This window comes from Anomaloglossus baeobatrachus, chromosome 2 (assembly GCF_048569485.1).
Source record: "Anomaloglossus baeobatrachus isolate aAnoBae1 chromosome 2, aAnoBae1.hap1, whole genome shotgun sequence".
In the NCBI taxonomy this organism is placed as follows: domain Eukaryota; kingdom Metazoa; phylum Chordata; class Amphibia; order Anura; family Aromobatidae; genus Anomaloglossus; species Anomaloglossus baeobatrachus.
In genome coordinates, this window is record NC_134354.1 from 589,195,986 (window position 1) to 589,214,774 (window position 18,789).

Consider the following 18,789-nt stretch of genomic DNA (forward strand, 5'->3'; position numbering starts at 1 on the left):
ATAAAGTTCTGCTGCAACACAATCCACCATTAGTGGTTTCTGTTCTGGAGTCAACCCTACTAAACTACTATCACTATATTTACACATAGATAAGTGTGTGTAAACAATCACACAAGATGAGGAAAGTGAGGGTCTTTATGCTGAGTGCTGATTGGGGGTGAGAATATAATTCTACTGGATTGATGACAGTAGCCGAAGCAGGAGCTCAGGGGAGATAAATGAGCAGTTAATTGTTGTGTAGAAATCAGTGGGCTGGAGAGAGGTGACTGGTATGTTAAGGGTTAACTCCTCTCCATGAATGGAATTACTGCACACACTTGTCACAGTCTGGGCAGACACTATTGGCTCTGCTTTATGAAAACCTGATGAACATTGAAAGTTTGAAGGGCTTGTCCATTAGTTGGATAATCCCTTGTCATTCCCGATGTTTGCCTCCATTAAACTAAAAAAAGAATAACTCTCTTCCCATGCTGGTGTCATTACGGAGATGCCGGCACTCACTGTTCCTGGGGCTCACGTGAGTTGGTTATGGCTAAGTTCACATTTCCGTTGATTTGTATCAGTCACATGCGTCGCTTGACGCATGTGACTGATGCACTGTTCAACGCTGTACAACGGATGACAAAGAACAGAATTCTTTGTCGGATTCCGTTGTGTGCGGGGGGCGGAGTTCGGGGGCAGAGCCGAGCGGGGGCGGGGCCAGGCGCTGAGTATGTCAGTGGAAGTGCTGCGGTCTGCATGGCTGGGGACAGGTGAGTGTATCTGTGAGTGAGTGTATGTATGTATGTATGTATGTATGTATGTATGTATGTGTGTGCACATGCAAAGTGTGGGAGGGGGCGGAGCCGAGCAGGGGGCAGGGCCAGACGAGGGTGTCAGTGGCAGTGCTTGTCTGCATGGCTGGGGACAGGTGTGTGTGTGTGTGTGTGTGTACATACATGTGCGGAGTGCGGGAGGGGGCGGGGCCGAGCGGGGAAGTGTCGGCCTCCCTGCACACGTAACCAGCCTAAATATCGGGTAACAGCAAAGCACCCGATGTTTACCTTGGTTACCCGATATTTACCTTGGTTACGGGCCTACACCGCTTAGCGCTGGCTCCTTGCACCGTAACCAGGGTAAATATCGGGTAACCAACCAAAGCTGGTGACGTGTGCAGGGAGCCAGAGAGCATGCGCAGCGAAATCCGACGGATCTCGCTGCTCAAAAAACGTTACATGCTGCGTTCCCCCCGCCCGGCGGTCAGTCGTTCCACGACTGATCAGTCGGGCGGAGGGTGCAACGCAGCATCATCAGTCACAATCCGCTGCTCATACAAGTCTATGGGAGCAGCGGAATCCGCTAAACGGATTCCGCTGTTTACAAGAGCAGCGGATTGTGACTGATAGATTTTAGCGGAAATGTGAACTTAGCCTTAGTCTTGCAAGCCCTGCGACCAGTCACCGCTAGATTCCCTCTCCCAGCCTTCAGACGTTTAAGTAATCAACAGGAAGTGAGAGCAGCGGCTGGGCCCTCACTATCTGGTAACTTCTTATACGTATGAAGGCAGGAACAGTGAAGCCGGTGCTGATTGGGCGTCGGGCTCACGTGACATTACAACCTCACATGATGCCCGAGAGAATAGATGTCAGCACCGCTGGAATGGGGCCAGCAAGGAAGGTAAATATAAGCACGTATACCCCTTTAATAGCTGGATGTATGTTAATTAAACAGCATGAAAATAAAGTTTGCAATTGACTTGCGTTTTGTATCTGCTGTCCTTCTCCTGTTGTAGGAGCTTTAACAGGAGTTATCCTCTATTAGGAAAGCCCCTTCTCATTACCTATGTGTTTCCCCAATAAAACACACACACATACTTACACTTTTATATTGTTTGTGTATACGTATGTTATTGGGGAAACACACAGGTAATGAGAAGGGGTTTTCCTAATAGAGGATAACTCCTGTTAAAGCTCCTACAACAGGAGAAGGACAGCAGATACAAAACGCAAGTCAATTGCAAACTTTATTTTCATGCAGTTTAATTAACATACGTCCAGCTATTAAAGGGGTATTCTCAAGTTACCAAACTGCTATAAGAGACTTGTGACTGTGCATGTTTCCATTTGGTGCCCATATGATTTTGCTGATCACAAGCCTGCCTCCTAATATCCCACTGATTTGTATAATTCACCAAGCCAAATGTAATGAATAATATTGTTGCTTCTCTTCTGTTTGATCAGCCCTAATACTGTATAGCCAACATACTTTGTGATTTCTATTTTTATTTTTATTTTTTTTGCAGGCCTTGTGCCAGCTTCAATGACTGAACCGCCACCATTCAAATGCCTTCTAATTAATAAAGTTGATGGAAGCTGTGCTACATTTAATGATTCTGAACAGGAAGATCTTCAAGGATTTGGCGTGTGCTTGGACCCTGTCCATGATGTGATTTGGAGGTTTGTTGCACTATGAGCAATGAAGATTGATACATGTACTAACCTGCTGCTAACCCGGAGCTTTCTGTACAGCTCATGTAAAATAACCAATGGCCTTTTTATCGTGTACTCGGGTGCTGATGTCCACAAATGCTGCCACAACAAGGCTATGCCCAACAGTATTGGGGCAACATTGCTGGCTCGCATTGTGGATTAGCACACCTCATACAATAAGAAATACTAAGGGCCTCATTTAACAAATGGGTGAAAGGAAAACTACTGTTGTTGCCCATAGCAATCAACTACAGCACAGCTTTAGATCATAAAGTGCTGTGGTGAAATGAAAGCTGTGCGGTGATCGGTTGCAATGGTTAACAGGTTTTTTTTTTCTTTTCTAGACACGTTTAATAAATGTGCACCGAAGTTTGGAACTTTCAGAAAGTTATTCTGAATCTCAACAGCCTGAACTATGAGTGTGTTAAAGGGGCTTTATCCACGAATAAAGTACATTCTAAATAATACATCTAATATTGGAACTCCCGCCTGAAATAGGGGGAAGGAGATGTGCAGCGGTATCTAAGTGTAGTTGTATGGCGTCACCTTGATGCATGTGATAATGGGCCTATTGCATGCATATATCCTATGTGGCAGGAGACTACTGATCCAGAGGGGTGAAGAGGGAAACCTTCTGGTGGGCCCCGACAGAAAACAAATTTGAAACAAGATCAGGCCAGTGGGTATTGAGGGAAAACAAGTTGTCATACTAAGTACATGAGAAAACCAAACTATTTAATGCTAAAAATCTTGATGCCTGGAAGTGTATAAAAGGAAAACTGTAAAATTGCTATTACAATGCGTGTCCGCAAAAATATATGTGGCCGTTAGGTAAATAAAACATCTGTGTGGAAGATGGTTTTATGTACCTGATGAAGATTATATCTAATTTTTGTCTACACTCATTGTACTAGCAGTCTTACAGTTTTTTTTTTTCTTTTTGGGGGGGGGAGTTTATACACTTTTAGGCATGAAGATTTTTATCATTAAATCGTTTGATTTTCTCATGCACCTAATATGATGACTTGTTTTCCCACTATACCCACTGGCCCGAAGAGTACGGATGCTGAAACTGGTTTATTTTGTTTCAACTAATAGATCTTGGCATAATATTTCCACATTTGCAAATAATAATATAATTGATATCTTTCATGAATCCATGCTGGTAAAGTCATGTCTAACAAACATGTTGGGGTTCTATGAGGAGATAAGTGCAAATCTGGATATTGGTAATGCAGCTGATGTGATTTATTTGGCCTTTGCAAAGACATTTAAACAGTCTTTTATAATGAAGCTCCAGAAGCAGGGACTAGAGGAAACTATGAGCAGATGGGTAAGGAATTAACTAAAAGAAGGGAAACAAAGGGGAGTTGAAAATAATACATTCGCTAGATATAACCAGCAGTGGGGTACCATACTGTGTAATGGCCGTGTCTGACTGTGCAGGAACATGGTCTCATCATTCCACAACTACTGGGCAGAGGAAGAAGCAAAAGTATATACAGAGACCAGACCACATTAAATCGCAGCTGCTGGTTTCTGGGAAGTAAAACATTTCACCTCCTGTTTTTAAATGGACTTTACCCTCACACAAAAAATCAGCTTCGCTCCCAGGCTATAATGTCTGTATACTATTTACTTCCTCCCCTGCCCAGGAGCTGTGGTATGATCAGACCATGTTGCTGTATGGTCATACACAGCCATTACACAGTACATAGCAGGAACACATATAGGATTATCTCAGTACAGGAGCACTTTGTTTTGGTACATATCCAATTGTGGAACTTGTGGCTCGCTCACACGGCCGTAGATTCTCTCATGTGTGAGAATTGGGCTAGTTATGCTAATCTGTCAGTTTAAGCCAAGTGTCACTTTAGTGAGTGAATCTGCGCACAGGTGCGGAGAGGCCAGAGAACGTTCATCGCCTGTGTCTGCGGATGTTTCACACTCATCCATGGACTTGTTAAGGGTGCCTGTGATCTGAATATCGGCGCTACTTGCAGCATGTTAGGATTGTTTCTCATGCTGAATCGGCATGAGAAAAAAAGTCAGATCTACTCCGCCGCATATCATTGTTCCGAGGACTATCTGGTAAAATATCAGCTAGCACTCGGGCGTGTTATACACTCGTGTGAGCACAACCCTTAATATTATTCCAGGATCTGATAATTAAAATGTATTTTGTTTGTGTGACTGCCTCTTTATTTCTTGGCTACACCACTCCCTTCACGAACTGTAAAATGTTTGAGTCACAAACTGTCTTCAAAGCTGTTGTATTCCTTAAGATTAAAAAGGCGTTGCCACAAGCCTCCCATTCTGATTTTGACAGGTTATTACGGCGTGCAGCACTGCCATGAACTCATTGTTCTTCTGCCTGTCAGGGTTTAGTATTTTTAGAGTAAATTCAGCTAGAGTATACTTTAAAGACGTTATCCAGGTTTTTATGAAAGATTTCAGTAGGGTCAGTTATAAAATGCAGAGATTATTTGCCTTCAGCATTTTGTTTTATAACGGTCACATTTGGAAAATTCTGAGATATATATTCCTGATGTCATGTTAACATAAAATGAAGATCCTGTATTCTGACGCTTTGTACTCTACCAAAGTATAAAAACTGTACCGTGCCAAGAGCAGTTTTCTCATCTTAGTTTCATTTAGGTCTTATGTTTAGATTCTGGGAATATCCTATGGGTAAGCAATAAAAAGTAAGGGAAAACTTATTGATGGATGCAGGTCAAACTGATGGGACCCTCAACAATCCTGTGGACCAAGCTCTGCACACTCTCCGCCTCTGCTCCATTCATTGTCTATGGACTGAATGAAATAGCCAAGTTCTGTACTTTCTCCAGCAGCCCTTAGACATTGAATGGAGGTGTACATGCTAGACCTCCGCTCTAGGCATTGCAGTCCAAGACTGGATCCTTTCTCAGAGTCGCTGGTGGTCCCAGCTGTTGGACCTCCAGCGATTTAATGAGCTATAGCTTAGATCCTAAGAATTCTTTTTTGATCGATATTTAAACAGTAGACTATTGAAGAGCATTGGCTTCATCATTTAGACGTTCACTTGTTGGTTCATGTGCACATACCTTTTAAGTAGGTTTAATTTTATTTGTTACAGGTTTCAAACAAACACTAGAGAGTTGTGGTGTTACAATGCGGTCATAGCGGACTCCCGACTCCCATCAGCTCCAGACATGCAGCTACGGTGTAGCATACTAAGCCCGGAGCTAGCCTTGCCTACTGGACAAAAAGCAGTGACCACGCGATCACATGCAGCCTTGCATATATTGGGTAAGTTGATGTATTTGTGAGTACAACCCCAGCTATGTAAAAAATCTTATTTTCTCGTCTTGTTTAGTTTTCATCTCTTCATCCACTTTTTGTTTCTCCAGGGTGCCTTGACATACTGGCTGCAATGCAAGACTTGAAGATGGGTGTCTCGAGCACTGAAGAGGAAACTCAATCTGTAATGAAAGTTTATTCAAAGGAAGATTACAGTGTTGTGAACAGATTTGAAAGTATGAATTCTATTTTATAAATGTCAAGAAATGTACATGTACTTGTCAGCCATATGTAAATTTACCTACTTGTCTTTTTAAGGTCACGGTGGTGGTTGGGGGTACTCGGCACATTCAGTCGAAGCCATTCGTTTCTGTGCAGACACAGACATCCTCCTTGGTGGGCTTGGTCTTTTTGGTGGGAGAGGTGAATACACTGCAAAAATAAAGGTATGCTATCACTTTGCCATTTCAGGTGTCTTCTGAAGCTTTTGAGAAAACATATTAAAAGCTTTTCATTTAAATTTTAGTTATTCGAATTGGGGTCTGATGGAGGTGACCATGAAACAGATGGGGATCTTCTAGCGGAGACTGATGTTCTTGCGTATGACTGTGCAGCCAGGTGAGTGCTTCAAACATCATGAATTAGTAGAAGAATCATTGGTACTCATTTCCAGAACCTTTTTAACCTGGCCCAAATTAAAGTATGGTTCTTCTAATTTCTCATAGAGCATTGTAATTTTGGAAACTCCTGTCTGCAGGCAGTAAGCACTGGGTGCTATATCCCGTGTTCTTATCCCACCTTACCAGATAGATAACTGCTAGGATTGCAGGCTAGTGACAGGATTTCTATTAATTAGCGCTCATATGACGCATTTTAACCACAAGAATAGCACTGTATGATTGAGTTGTTGCTATGTATCAGGTCTGGAATTATTATGGAAAATCCCACAAAACACAGTGGTAGCACCAAATAGCAGTGACAATTTACAGAGGAAAGTGGTTTTTCACTCCCTTTTTCTTTTAATCTGATGAGACTATAAATTGAACAAGTCATCTAAAAAGGAAATTATCTTTGATATTTCATTAATTCTTAAATGAGAAAAAATATCTACATGCTCCACTCACCAAAAGTTAGGGATATTTGGTTATTGGGTGAAATTTATGGAAAACATAAAATCTTCACGCTATAGTGATATTTTATCATGAAAGTAGGGCATTTAAGTAGAAGCATGCAATGGTGATTTCCTCATCTCAAACAGTGATATGTATACCACCCCCAAAAAAGTCAATGTCTCAAAAACGTGTAATGTGATCTTGAGCATCAATTACAGCTTGACAACAATGCTGTTCATAAGTCTATTATTGTCTGCTGAAGCATGGCATCCCACTCTTCTTGAAGGGCGGCCCTCAGGTCATTGAGGGAAAGTGTTAACAGCCTCTACACTGTGACTCAGCTGATCCCATAGGTTTTTTTATGTGATTCGGGTGACTCCATTTGAGGGACCCCAGTCTCCAGCAGCCGTTGTTTAATTATGGACTTTAATGGGACCTCAATGAACTGGAGCATTTTCGTCCATGAAGATTTTAGACCTGTTTTGTTAATGCAGAGTCACAATGACTGGATTAATGATTTTATTCAAGTTGTAGGGGCTTGTCCCCATACATACCATTCACTAAGTGTAGGGTAGTTCTCGATTGATTAAACACACCTGCCCACACTAACACCACCACGAACAAAGGCTCGTCTGGTGACAATAGTGGCTGATGCATAGCGCTCTCCTTGATGTCTCCAACATCGTTGGTGGCCATCTTTTCTGCTCAGCATGAGTCAATGTTCATCAGTGAACAGCACTGATGCCCACTGATTCCCTGTCCAGCAAGACAATGACGCCTGTGCCTGTTAGTGTGGTCAGGTATTCTTGCATGGCATGTGTTGTAGCACGCAGACCATGCTCACGTAAACTGTTTTGAATGGTCTGACATGACACTTGGGTGCCTCTTACATCCCTTACAAGTGCCTGGAGTTGTGTGGCATTCATCATCCAGTTCCCACAATGAAGCAGTCATCGGTGTGGCCAAAGGACATAAACTTCTAGGCCTTTCTGTGACTCTTGCGGTCTCTCTGTATCTCTGTTGCCTCCTGCTGATGAAACTGTGGTGCTGATGACCCACTCTAAACTCAGTAGCCACTTCTGTGTGAGAACATCCTGCTGGAAGCCTCGCAATGGCGAGGTACTGTTGATCAATTGTTAGGTGTCATCATGGGCTCATGATATAAAAATGTAAACATCATGATGAGGAGGAGTGTTTAAATACCAAATTGTAATTGAACCCTGAACTGCAGTGAGCGATTTATGGATTGAACACTTGTGAATTTTGCCATTATGATCCTTGTAAGAGAACAGCAACTTGTGCAAAAATTACTGAAATATTGAACAGTTGGACACGTGCATTCAAGAGTTTACAGAAGGTCACACTAAGCTCACCTGAAAAGGTTAGAGGACACCCGAAAGCCAAATATCCTTGGGAGTAGTGTATATAGACAATTGGTGTCGAAGTATTTTTTCCTCATGTTCCTCATGTGCTGTATTGGTATGCTGTGCCTTTGGGATTCTCACCAATCCTGAGAACGTCAGGGCTACTCTGCAGTACCCTGCACAATGGATGTCTCTGAGGAGGGGTAAAACAGTGACGTGGATGCAGTGTAAAACTGAACTTCCCCCTTCTTTCTCACAATTAGAGGTCAGACCCCTGCCAATCGTAAAGTGATAGCATATACTACCGGTTGCATGACTTCCTGGTATCTGCTTAGAAACCAATTGCATCGGCTGGAAGTTACCCTCTACTGTGAGCAGCTGGTTATGTTTCATTAGTTCAGAATGTAAGCTAATTAAGAATTCATGTCAGAACTAATTAACAAATTGCAGACTATTTGACGCTTGCTTCTTATTTATTTTTCTTCCACCCTAGAGAGAAATATGCTATGATGTTTGATGAGCCCGTCCTTTTACAAGCTGGCTGGTGGTATGTGGCATGGGCACGTGTGTCTGGTCCTAGCAGTGACTGCGGCTCTCATGGACAAGCTTCAATTACAACAGATGATGGGTAATACCTAGTTTCATCCTCCTAGATAATGGTCTCTAACTGTAAGAACACTTTTGGATATAAGAAGTATAGTTTACTGGTGTTTTTATGTTGAATAGCTTAGATGACATCAGCTTTTTCAGGTTTAGGTTGGTGACTTGCAGGTAAACTCCTTGGCTAACCCCTTCACGACCTATGACATACTGATACGTCATAGGTTGTGTCTGTCTCTTTAATGCAGGCTCGCTCAGTGGGCCTGAATGTTTTCCCTCCATGACGGCTGATTTAATCAGCTGGCACGTGCAGCTAACAGGTTCAGATGAATCTCTCATCCACCCGCACCTTTTAACTAGTTAAATCCCGCTATCAATCTCTGACAGCAGGATTTAACGCATTTCGGCAAGGGTGCGGGTCATTTCTCGCCCCCATCTACGGCCCCATGATGTGATTAGAGGGTGCCGATGGGTTGCCATGGCAGCCAAGGGTCAGCTGATGACCCCTGTTACTGTCATGACATAGTTCCTGTGAGTGCCGGCGTTCACAGGAGAACAGCATTTCTGCTATACAGAGCCGTTCTGAAGAGCAGAAGTGATCTGACAGTGCAGACTTTAAAGCCCCGAAGGGGGACTAGTAAAATAAAGTGGAAAACAAAGTTTTTAAAAATATGAAAAATTTAAAAATCACCCCCATATTGCTCCATTGAAAATAAAACAAAAAAAATGCACATTTTGGTATCCCACCCCCCCCTTCCCATTCAGAAATGCCTGATTTTAAAATATACAATTAATCTGATTGGTAAAGTTTTTGTGTTTTTTGTTTTGTTTTTTGTTTTTTTGGTCGCCACAATATTGCAATAATATGCAATAACAAATCAAAATATTGCATCTACCCAAAAATAGTTTAAGATGGTATAATAAACATTAAAATGGTATAATAAACCTGATTTTTAATACAAGTTTCTGGGTTTTTTTTCACCACTTAGAGGACCAAGCAGCAGGATTTTGCTATATGAAAGGCAGTGTGACACAGGCATACTGGTTGTAGAAAGATTCTATGCTTTATTGATGAAATATCCTTAATCAAAGTTGCAGAGAAGCACTGCACTTTGTGTGCAACATGGGTGGGTTCTCATGGGTCTGGTCCTCGCGTTTATTCCTCCTCCTCTGGCTTCCCCCTTTTCTTTATTTGAATATCGCTCTGCCATTGCTGTTGGCGTGTGTGCATTGCCATAGTACTCAGGTCTTCATTGTAATGGAGCAGGAGTCCGCACATGTGCTTACCGTGATCTCCGGCGCCATTTTATTGAACACACTGCTTTGACGATGACGCCAGCACTATTTTAATTGGAAGAAAGGGAGGAAAAAAAATAAATACCGTATATGCCGGCGTATAAGACGACTGGGCGTATAAGACGACCCCCAACTTCTGCCCTAAAAATATAGAATTTGGGATATACTCACTGTATAAGACTACCCCGCTCCCAAATGAAAAAAAGTCTGCTTTGATTGCAACATGTTAATTTTAATTCCGCGAGAGCCGTACAATATGTTTTTAAAGGGCCATTGACAGATCAATCGCTCCAATGTTCACTTAGTACAGCAAGGAATGCTCCTCCCTGCTGTATAAAGCCACAACTGGACTGAAACAATGGTACTACACTCTGCTACAAACAGACACACACAACTCTGCTACAAACAGACAAACACACACAACTCTGCTACAAACAGACAAACACACACAACTCTGCTACATACAGACAAACACACACAACTCTGCTACATACAGACAAACACACACAACTCTGCTACATACAGACAAACACACACAACTCTGCTACATACAGACAAACACACACAACTCTGCTACATACAGACAAACACACACACACACAACTCTGCTACATACAGACAAACACATACAACTCTGCTACATACAGACAAACACATACAACTCTGCTACATACAGACAAAGACATACAACTCTGCTACATACAGACAAACACATACAATTCTGCTACATACAGACAAACACATACAACTCTGCTACATGCAGACAAACACACACAACTCTGCTACATACAAACACATACAACTCTGCTACATACAAACACATACAACTCTGCTACATACAGACAAACACATACAACTCTGCTACATACAATTCTGCTACATACAGACAAACACATACAACTCTGCTACATGCAGACAAACACACACAACTCTGCTACATACAGACAAACACATACAACTCTGCTACATGCAGACAAACACACACAACTCTGCTACATGCAGACAAACACATAGAACTCTGCTACATGCAGACAAACACATAGAACTCTGCTACATGCAGACAAACACATACAACTCTGCTACATGCAGACAAACACATAGAACTCTGCTACATGCAGACAAACACATACAACTCTGCTACATACAGACAAACACATACAACTCTGCTACATACAGACAAATACACACAACTCTGCTGCTCTGTGGGGCCTGCACCCGCGGCTCGGCGGGGGGGGGATTGGCAGGGCATACATCTGGGGGGTTAGAAGCAGCTCACCGGGGCCCATAATGGGCACAAGTCCCCCTGTGTTAGATATCTCCCCCATAGTGCTGCCCATGGCCCCTATATAGATCGCACAAGTCCCCCTGTGTCAGATATGGCCCCTAGGCTGCTGCCCAAAGTAAAATAAAACCCTCTTTCCTTATCTCCTGTCTCCCTCCGTGCTTCTGTTCTTCCACTTCCTGGTTCTCAGTGCGGTCATGTGATCGGCACAGCAGGCTGAGATCTCTGCCTGCCTGATCACAGTGGAAGCAGGGACACGGGGAGAAACGCTGCAGGGGTAAGTGAAGCTTTTTTTATTTTAGAATGAGCAGCAGCCTGGGGGCCAAATCTAACACATGGGGGACATGTGCGATCACACTGGGACGCAGGCTCATAGAATATGCACCGCTGCCCCAGCCCCTCACTGCGGTGCGATTTCAGCACCATTGGAGATGGACAGCGGCTGTGCATATTATATGAGCGGGTGCAGGAGATCAAAGGCTGCGTTCCCCTGTGCTCCAGAGCTGCTGCCCCCACCTCCCATGGACGCTGCAGTGTACATACACACCCCACACCCCCCCCCCCCCGTATATCCGGCGTATAAGACGACCCCCCACTGTAGCCATTATTTTAAGGGGATAAAAAGTCGTCTTATACGCCAGTATATACGGTATGTAAAATTGCTGTGGTGAAGGGGATAAGGTCTACTACAGACTACTCCAGCCCTGGTTCCCTCTTCAGCTTTACAGTAGAAAGAAAAGCCCACTTCAGTGCAGTAGCTGTTTTCCTTACCAGCATGGTCTGAACTAGGGATGCAGTTTGCCTTTCTATTAGATGTGAAAGCGAGGCAAAACATTTATTCCCTAGCCACAGTATAAAAGACTTCCTAATAAATAACTTTATAAAACTTTTCAAAGCTTTAACTTTTCTATTTCTGGGATTAGTACAGAACAAGATAACTAGAATGTACTGAGTTAAGCTAAAGGCCCCGTCACACATAACGAGATCGCTAACGAGATCGTTGCTGAGTCACAGCGATCTCGTTATGTGTGACACCTACCAGCGATCAGGCCCCTGCTGTGAGATCGCCGGTCGTTGCCAAAGGTCGGGACCATTTTCATCAAAGGCGATGTCCTGCTGGGCAGGATTTATCACTATGTTTGACACTGTGTGACAGGGTCCCCATGACAGCAGAGATCGTTATACAGGTCGCTACTGTGAGCTGTATCATTACTGAGTCGTTGGTAAGGTCTGACTGTGTGACATCTCACCAGCGACCTCCCAGCGATCCTTATCAGGTAGTATCGTTGTCGGGATCGCTGGTAAGTCGTTGTGTGTGACTGGGCCTTAAGATCTATTCTCTAGTCTAGATGAAGAAATAAGAGTGTTCGGTAAAGGGAGATAATGATTTTGGTACAGGAACAAAAGTGAACATCAAAGTCTCACGGATGCAATTGGGAGGGTCAAGGCCTTGCAAGGTTTGGCTTAAAAGGAACTTTAGTTCTATGTTATATGTAGTATAAATGCTTAGGGGGAGGTTGGCCTCAAACTCTAAAATTAGTGCTATCATGGAGTTCTGTCGTCATTCCAGTGCTATCACAAGCTTGAGATGGGGGAAGTAAACAATTTAATAAGTAATTTGGTGAATATCTTTAGTTTTTAACAATGGTGTCAGACTGTAGCTGAAACAATTCTGAGGGTATTTCTTAGGATAACTGTGCTACAGCACAGGAGCATTATATAAGGGACCTAATCTCCAGTCATAAAAACCATAGAACTTTTCTTTATCGTTCCTATGGGAGACCCAGACATTGGGTGTATAGCTTCTGCCTCCGGAGGACACACAAAGTACTACACTAAAAAGTGTAGCTCCTCCCTCTGAGCCTATACACCCCCTGGAGAACCAGATCTAGCCAGTTCATTGCTTTGTGTTCAGGAGGCATACATCCACACATGCATTCTCATCTGATTTTTCATTTTTGGAAAACGTTTGAAGAAAAGCGGGTCCAAGTCTGGACTCCCGGCATGTCCCTTCTCACCCCACTGTGTCGGCGGTGCTGTTAAGGTTGATTCCAAGGCTGGAGCCTTACATGCCGCGCTCCTTCACCATCCCTCGGTCTCTGGCTTGAAGTGGGAGCCAGCACGGTTCTCCATGATTGGCAGGAGACCGGTCTCCATCCGCAGCCCTTCAGGATCCTGCTGGATGGAGCACTCATCCCCAGGGACTTGGAACCCTGCGTCTCAGCAAGCTAAGTACCTGAGACGTTTATATTCTGGGGGTCCCTGTACTTTATTATGGTGGGAGAGTGTGCTGAGTGAGTTTTCTGACATTTCCGGCCGGTTCTCTGGATGTCGCCTGAGAACCGCGCCGATGGTGCCTGCGCGCCGGCCGCACCGCTCAAATTTAGGCCCCGGCTTCGCCGGAGGCCTACTTTCGGTTTCACTGCCCTCGTATGTCATTCATGCAGAGGGACAGTGCGGCTCCGCCCAGCGGCCGTTCTGCACAGGGTAGGGACACTCCTCACTGGGTACAAGTCTCCTCCCCTGTAAGTCTCTTTGGCCCTCCAGATCCCGCTCTCAGAGCAGGTCCCGCCCCTTCTCCTCGCTCCGGTGCCATTTTATCAGCGTTTTCTCTGCGATCAGCACTGGCTGCAGCATCCCTGCTGAGGTGCTTGGGGGTCCGGGCTTCGGGATCTGGAGGGCACACAACACTGCTCCAGCGGTCTGGTAAGCCACAACCTCTGGTTGTGGGCCTCTGTATATACTCTCTGGGGGTCACTCTGGCAAGAGCCCCCACTTCAGCAGCATGTCTCACACGAGGAGCAAGGCTCCAAAGCTATATTCAGTATGCACTGCATGTAAGCTCGTGCTGCCTGAACCGAGCACATATCCACATTGTGATGCCTGCTCTAACCTGACAATGCCTCAGCCTGGAATCGCACCCACAGTGGTCTCTCCGGCTGCTCCGGCTCCTGTGGCTGAACCGGCTTGGGTAGAATCCTTATCTAGGTCAATCTCCCAGTCTTTTGCCGACTCCATGGGACAGCTGTCCCAGACTTTGCTGAACATGCTTCAGCCCCCTTCACAGGGCGCCTCTGCTGCTAGGGCTCTCTCAGCGGAGCTCACAGAGGATTCTTCATCTGGTCCCAGACCCCGTCCTCCTAAGAGGAGACGTAGGGCTCCCTCCCCTTCCTCGTCCCGCGGCTCTGTTTCAGAAGCTGACTCGCGGGACGAGGAGGATGCCTTTACAGGGGGCTCGGAGGCTACCTCCATGTGCCCCATTGATCTGTCCGAAAGTGACTCAGATGTTAGTGATTTGATTGCGTCCATTAATTCTGTACTGGACCTCAATCCGCCAGTATCAGAGGAGCAACCCTCTCTGGCAGAAAAGCACCAGTTTACCTTGCCTAAGAGGAAAAAGAGTGTGTTCTTTAACCATTCCAGTTTTCAGGCCGCTGTGACCAAGCCTAGGGCCTGTCCTGACAAATGCTTCCCAAAGCGTGGTTCTGATGACAGTTTTCCCTTTCCACCTGAGGTGGTCAAGGAGTGGGCTCATTCACCAAAGGTAGACCCCCCGGTGTCTAGACTCTCAGCCCGGACCGTTGTATCAGTGGCTGATGGCACCTCTCTTAAGGATTCCACTGACCGCCAGGTTGACCTTCTGGCCAAATCTGTATATGAGGCGGCAGGGGCCTCGTTCTCCCCATCTTTTGCAGCAGTGTGGGCTCTCAAAGCCATCTCTGCTTCTCTAGAGGAGATGCATTCCCTCGCCAGGGAATCTATGCCCGAAATGGTTGCCTTAACTTCCCAAGCTTCCGCTTTTTCATCCTATGCCATGTCTGCCATGCTGGAGGCTTCTCACCGCACTGCGGTGGCTTCGGCTAATTCCCTCGCTATCCGCACTTTGAGAGTGGAAGGCAGATGCTTCTTCAAAGAAGTACCTTGCTGGGCTCCCTTTTGCTGGGTCCAGGCTATTCGGTGAACAACTGGATGAAATTATTAAGGAAGCTACTGGCGGGAAGAGTACTTCCATGCCACAAACCAAAACCAGGAAACCTGTCCAGGGTAGGAACCAGTCGAGGTTTCGTTCCTTTCGTTCCTCCAACTGGTCGTCCTCTAAGCCCTCGGCCTCGTCCACTAACTCAGCCAAGGACCAAAAATCCAACTGGCGCACAAAGGCGCGTCCACAGAAGACCGCAGGAGCTGCTGCCACTAAGGCAGCCTCCTCTTGACTATCTGTCCGCGCCAGCAACGTCCTTAGTCGGTGGCAGGCTCACGCACTTTGGCGACGCGTGGTTTCAACACGTTTCCGATCAGTGGGTGCGGGATGTCATCTCCCACGGCTACAGGATAGAATTCTCTTCCAGCCCGCCAAACAGATTTTTTTTCTGTCAACTCCCCCCTGTTCCAAGGCCGCCGCCTTCTCTCAGGCCGTGGCATCCTTGCAGGCCAACGGAGTAATTGTACCGGTTCCCGCCCGGGAACGGTTCAGAGGTTTCTACTCAAATCTCTTCCTAGTCCCCAAAAAGGACGGTTCCTTCCGGCCCATCCTGGATCTCAAGCTTCTCAACAAGCATGTTCAGGTGCGGCATTTTCGCATGGAATCTCTGCGGTCAGTCATTGCCTCAATGACCCAAGGGGATTTCCTGGCATCCATCGACATCAGAGATGCCTATCTGCATGTGCCAATTGCAGTTTCTCACCAGCGTTGGCTACGTTTTGCAATCGGAGAGGAACATTTCCAATTCGTGGCTCTCCCCTTCGGGTTAGCCACGGCCCCTCGGGTATTCACCAAGGTCATGGCAGCAGTGATTGCGGTTCTGCACTTCCAGGGGTTGGCAGTGATTCCTTACCTGGACGACCTTCTAGTCAAGGCTTCATCCAGCGCAGACTGTCAGCGGAGTGTCTCGCTCACTCTCGCCACTCTAGCCCAATTCGGGTGGTTGGTCAATCTGCCCAAATCCACTCTGACTCCGACCCAGAGGCTCACGTACCTAGGGATGCAGTTCGAGACTCTGCCGGCACTTGTGAAGTTGCCCTTGATCAAACAGCAGTCCCTCCAACTGGCGGTGCGCTCTCTGCTGAAGCCCCGCCGTTATTCCATCAGGCACCTGATGCAGGTGCTGGGTCAAATGGTGGCGTCCATGGAGGCTGTTCCCTTTGCCCAGTTCCATCTGCGTCCTCTGCAGCTGGACATTCTCCGCTGTTGGGACAAGCGGCCTTCCTCCTTGCACAGGTTAGTGGCTCTGTCGCCACAGACCAGGAGCTCTCTTCAGTGGTGGCTTCGGCCCCTCTCTCTGTCTCAGGGACGCTCCTTCCTGGCTCAGTCCTGGGTGATCCTCACCACGGATGCCAGTCTATCCGGCTGGGGAGCGGTATGTCTCCACCACCGAGCACAGGGCACTTGGACTCCGTCCGAGTCAGCCCTCTCGATCAATGTGCTGGAAACCAGAGCCGTGCTCCTGGCTCTCCTAGCTTTTCACCACCTATTGGCGGGCAAGCACATTCGAGTCCAGTCAGACAACGCGACAGCGGTTGCCTACATCAATCACCAGGGCGGGACACGCAGCTGCCTGGCAATGTTGGAGGTACAACGTATCCTTCAATGGACGGAGGACTCCAAGTCCACCATGTCCGCAGTCCACATCCCAGGCGTGGAAAACTGGGAGGCAGATTATCTCAGCCGTCAAACCGTGGACAGTGGCGAGTGGTCCCTGCATCCGGCAGTGTTTGTCAATCTGCCGCAAGTGGGGCACTCCGGACGTGGACCTAATGGAATCCCGTCGCAACAACAAGGTTCCGATTTACGTGGCTCGCTCCCACGATCCTCAAACCTTCGCAGCGGACGCTCTGGTTCAGGACTGGTCCCAGTTTCGTCTGTCCTACGTGTTTCCCCCTCTAGCTCTCTTGCCCAGAGTCCTGCGCAAGATCAGAATGGAGGGCCGTCGGGTCATCCTTATTGCTCCGGACTGGCCAAGGCGAGCTTGATACCCAGACCTGCTCCATCTGTCCGTAGAGGTGCCGTGGCATCTTCCGGACCGTCCAGACCTTCTCTCACAATGTCCATTTTTCCGCCAGAATTCTGCAGCTCTCAGATTGACGGCGTGGCTCTTGAGTCCTGGATCTTGACGGCTTCTGGTATTCCTCCTGAAGTCATTTCCACTATGACTCAGGCCCGGAAGTCTTCCTCGGCCAAAATCTATCACAGGACTTGGAAAATTTTCCTGTCCTGGTGTCGCTCTTCCGGCTATGCTCCTTGGCCTTTTTCCTTGCCGACCCTTCTGTCCCTTCTACAGTCCGGTCTGCAGCTAGGACTGTCCCTCAATTCCCTCAAGGGACAAGTCTCGGCTCTGTCAGTGCTGTTCCAGCGGCGTATCGCCCGGCTGGCTCAGGTCCGCACCTTCATGCAGGGCGCGTCTCACATCATTCCGCCTTACCGGCGGCCCTTGGATCCCTGGGACCTCAATTTGGTCCTCACGGCCTTGCAGAAACCCCCCTTTGAGCCTCTTAGGGAGGTTTCTTTGTTTCGTCTTCCACAGAAAGTGGTCTTTCTAGTGGCCATAATTTCCCTCAGGAGAGTCTCTGATTTGGCTGCGCTCTCTTCGGAGTCACCTTTTTTGGTTTTTCATCAAGACAAGGTGGTTCTCCGTCCGACTCCGGACTTTCTCCCTAAGGCGGTTTCTCCTTTCCACCTTAACCAGGACATTACCCTGCCTTCCTTTTGTCCGGCTCCTGTTCATCGCTTTGAAAAAGTGTTGCATACTCTGGATCTGGTGCGGGCGCTCCGGATCTATGTGTCTCGCACCGCTGCTCTTAGGCGGTGCACCTCTCTTTTTGTGCTAACCACAGGTCGGCGTAAGGGCCTCTCTGCTTCTAAGCCGACCTTAGCCCGTTGGATTAGGTCGACCATTTCGGATGCCTACCAGTGTTCTCAGGTGCCTTCTCCGCCGGGGATCAAGGCACACTCGACCAGTGCTGTCTGTGCCTCTTGGGCTTTCAGGCACCAGGCTACGGCTCAGCAAGTATGTCAGGCTGCCACTTGGACTAGCCTGCATACCTTTTCAAGGCACTACCAAGTGCATGCTCATGCTTCGGCAGATGTGAGCTTGGGCAGACGCATCCTTCAGGCGGCTGTCGCCCATTTGTGAAGTTAGGCTCTGCCTACTTCTCAGTTTTTTTCTGTTTATTCCCACCCATGGACTGCTTTGAGACGTCCCAATGTCTGGGTCTCCCATAGGAACGATAAAGAAAAAGAGAATTTTGTTACTTACCGTAAATTCTTTTTCTTATAGTTCCGTATTGGGAGACCCAGCACCCTCCCTGTTGCCTGTTGGCAGTTTCTTGTTCCGCGTGTTATCACCGGCTGTTGTTGTGGACAGAGTCTCCGGTTGTTCCGGTTCTTGCTC

General features: G+C 46.7%; 1 protein-coding gene across 17 annotated transcripts in view; it reads left to right on the top strand.

The window, feature by feature from the left end:
• The window catches only part of MYCBP2 (MYC binding protein 2), a 481,356-nt gene that overhangs the window by 208,072 nt on the left and 254,495 nt on the right, over positions 1 to 18,789 (top strand). For all 17 annotated transcript variants that reach the window (XM_075336774.1, XM_075336775.1, XM_075336778.1 and 14 more), the window contains 6 exons: positions 2,282 to 2,435; positions 5,587 to 5,759; positions 5,861 to 5,986; positions 6,069 to 6,196; positions 6,277 to 6,368; positions 8,720 to 8,854. In XM_075336774.1, coding sequence (XP_075192889.1) covers positions 2,282 to 2,435; positions 5,587 to 5,759; positions 5,861 to 5,986; positions 6,069 to 6,196; positions 6,277 to 6,368; positions 8,720 to 8,854 — 808 coding nt within the window. The remainder of the gene's footprint in view (positions 1 to 2,281; positions 2,436 to 5,586; positions 5,760 to 5,860; positions 5,987 to 6,068; positions 6,197 to 6,276; positions 6,369 to 8,719; positions 8,855 to 18,789) is intronic.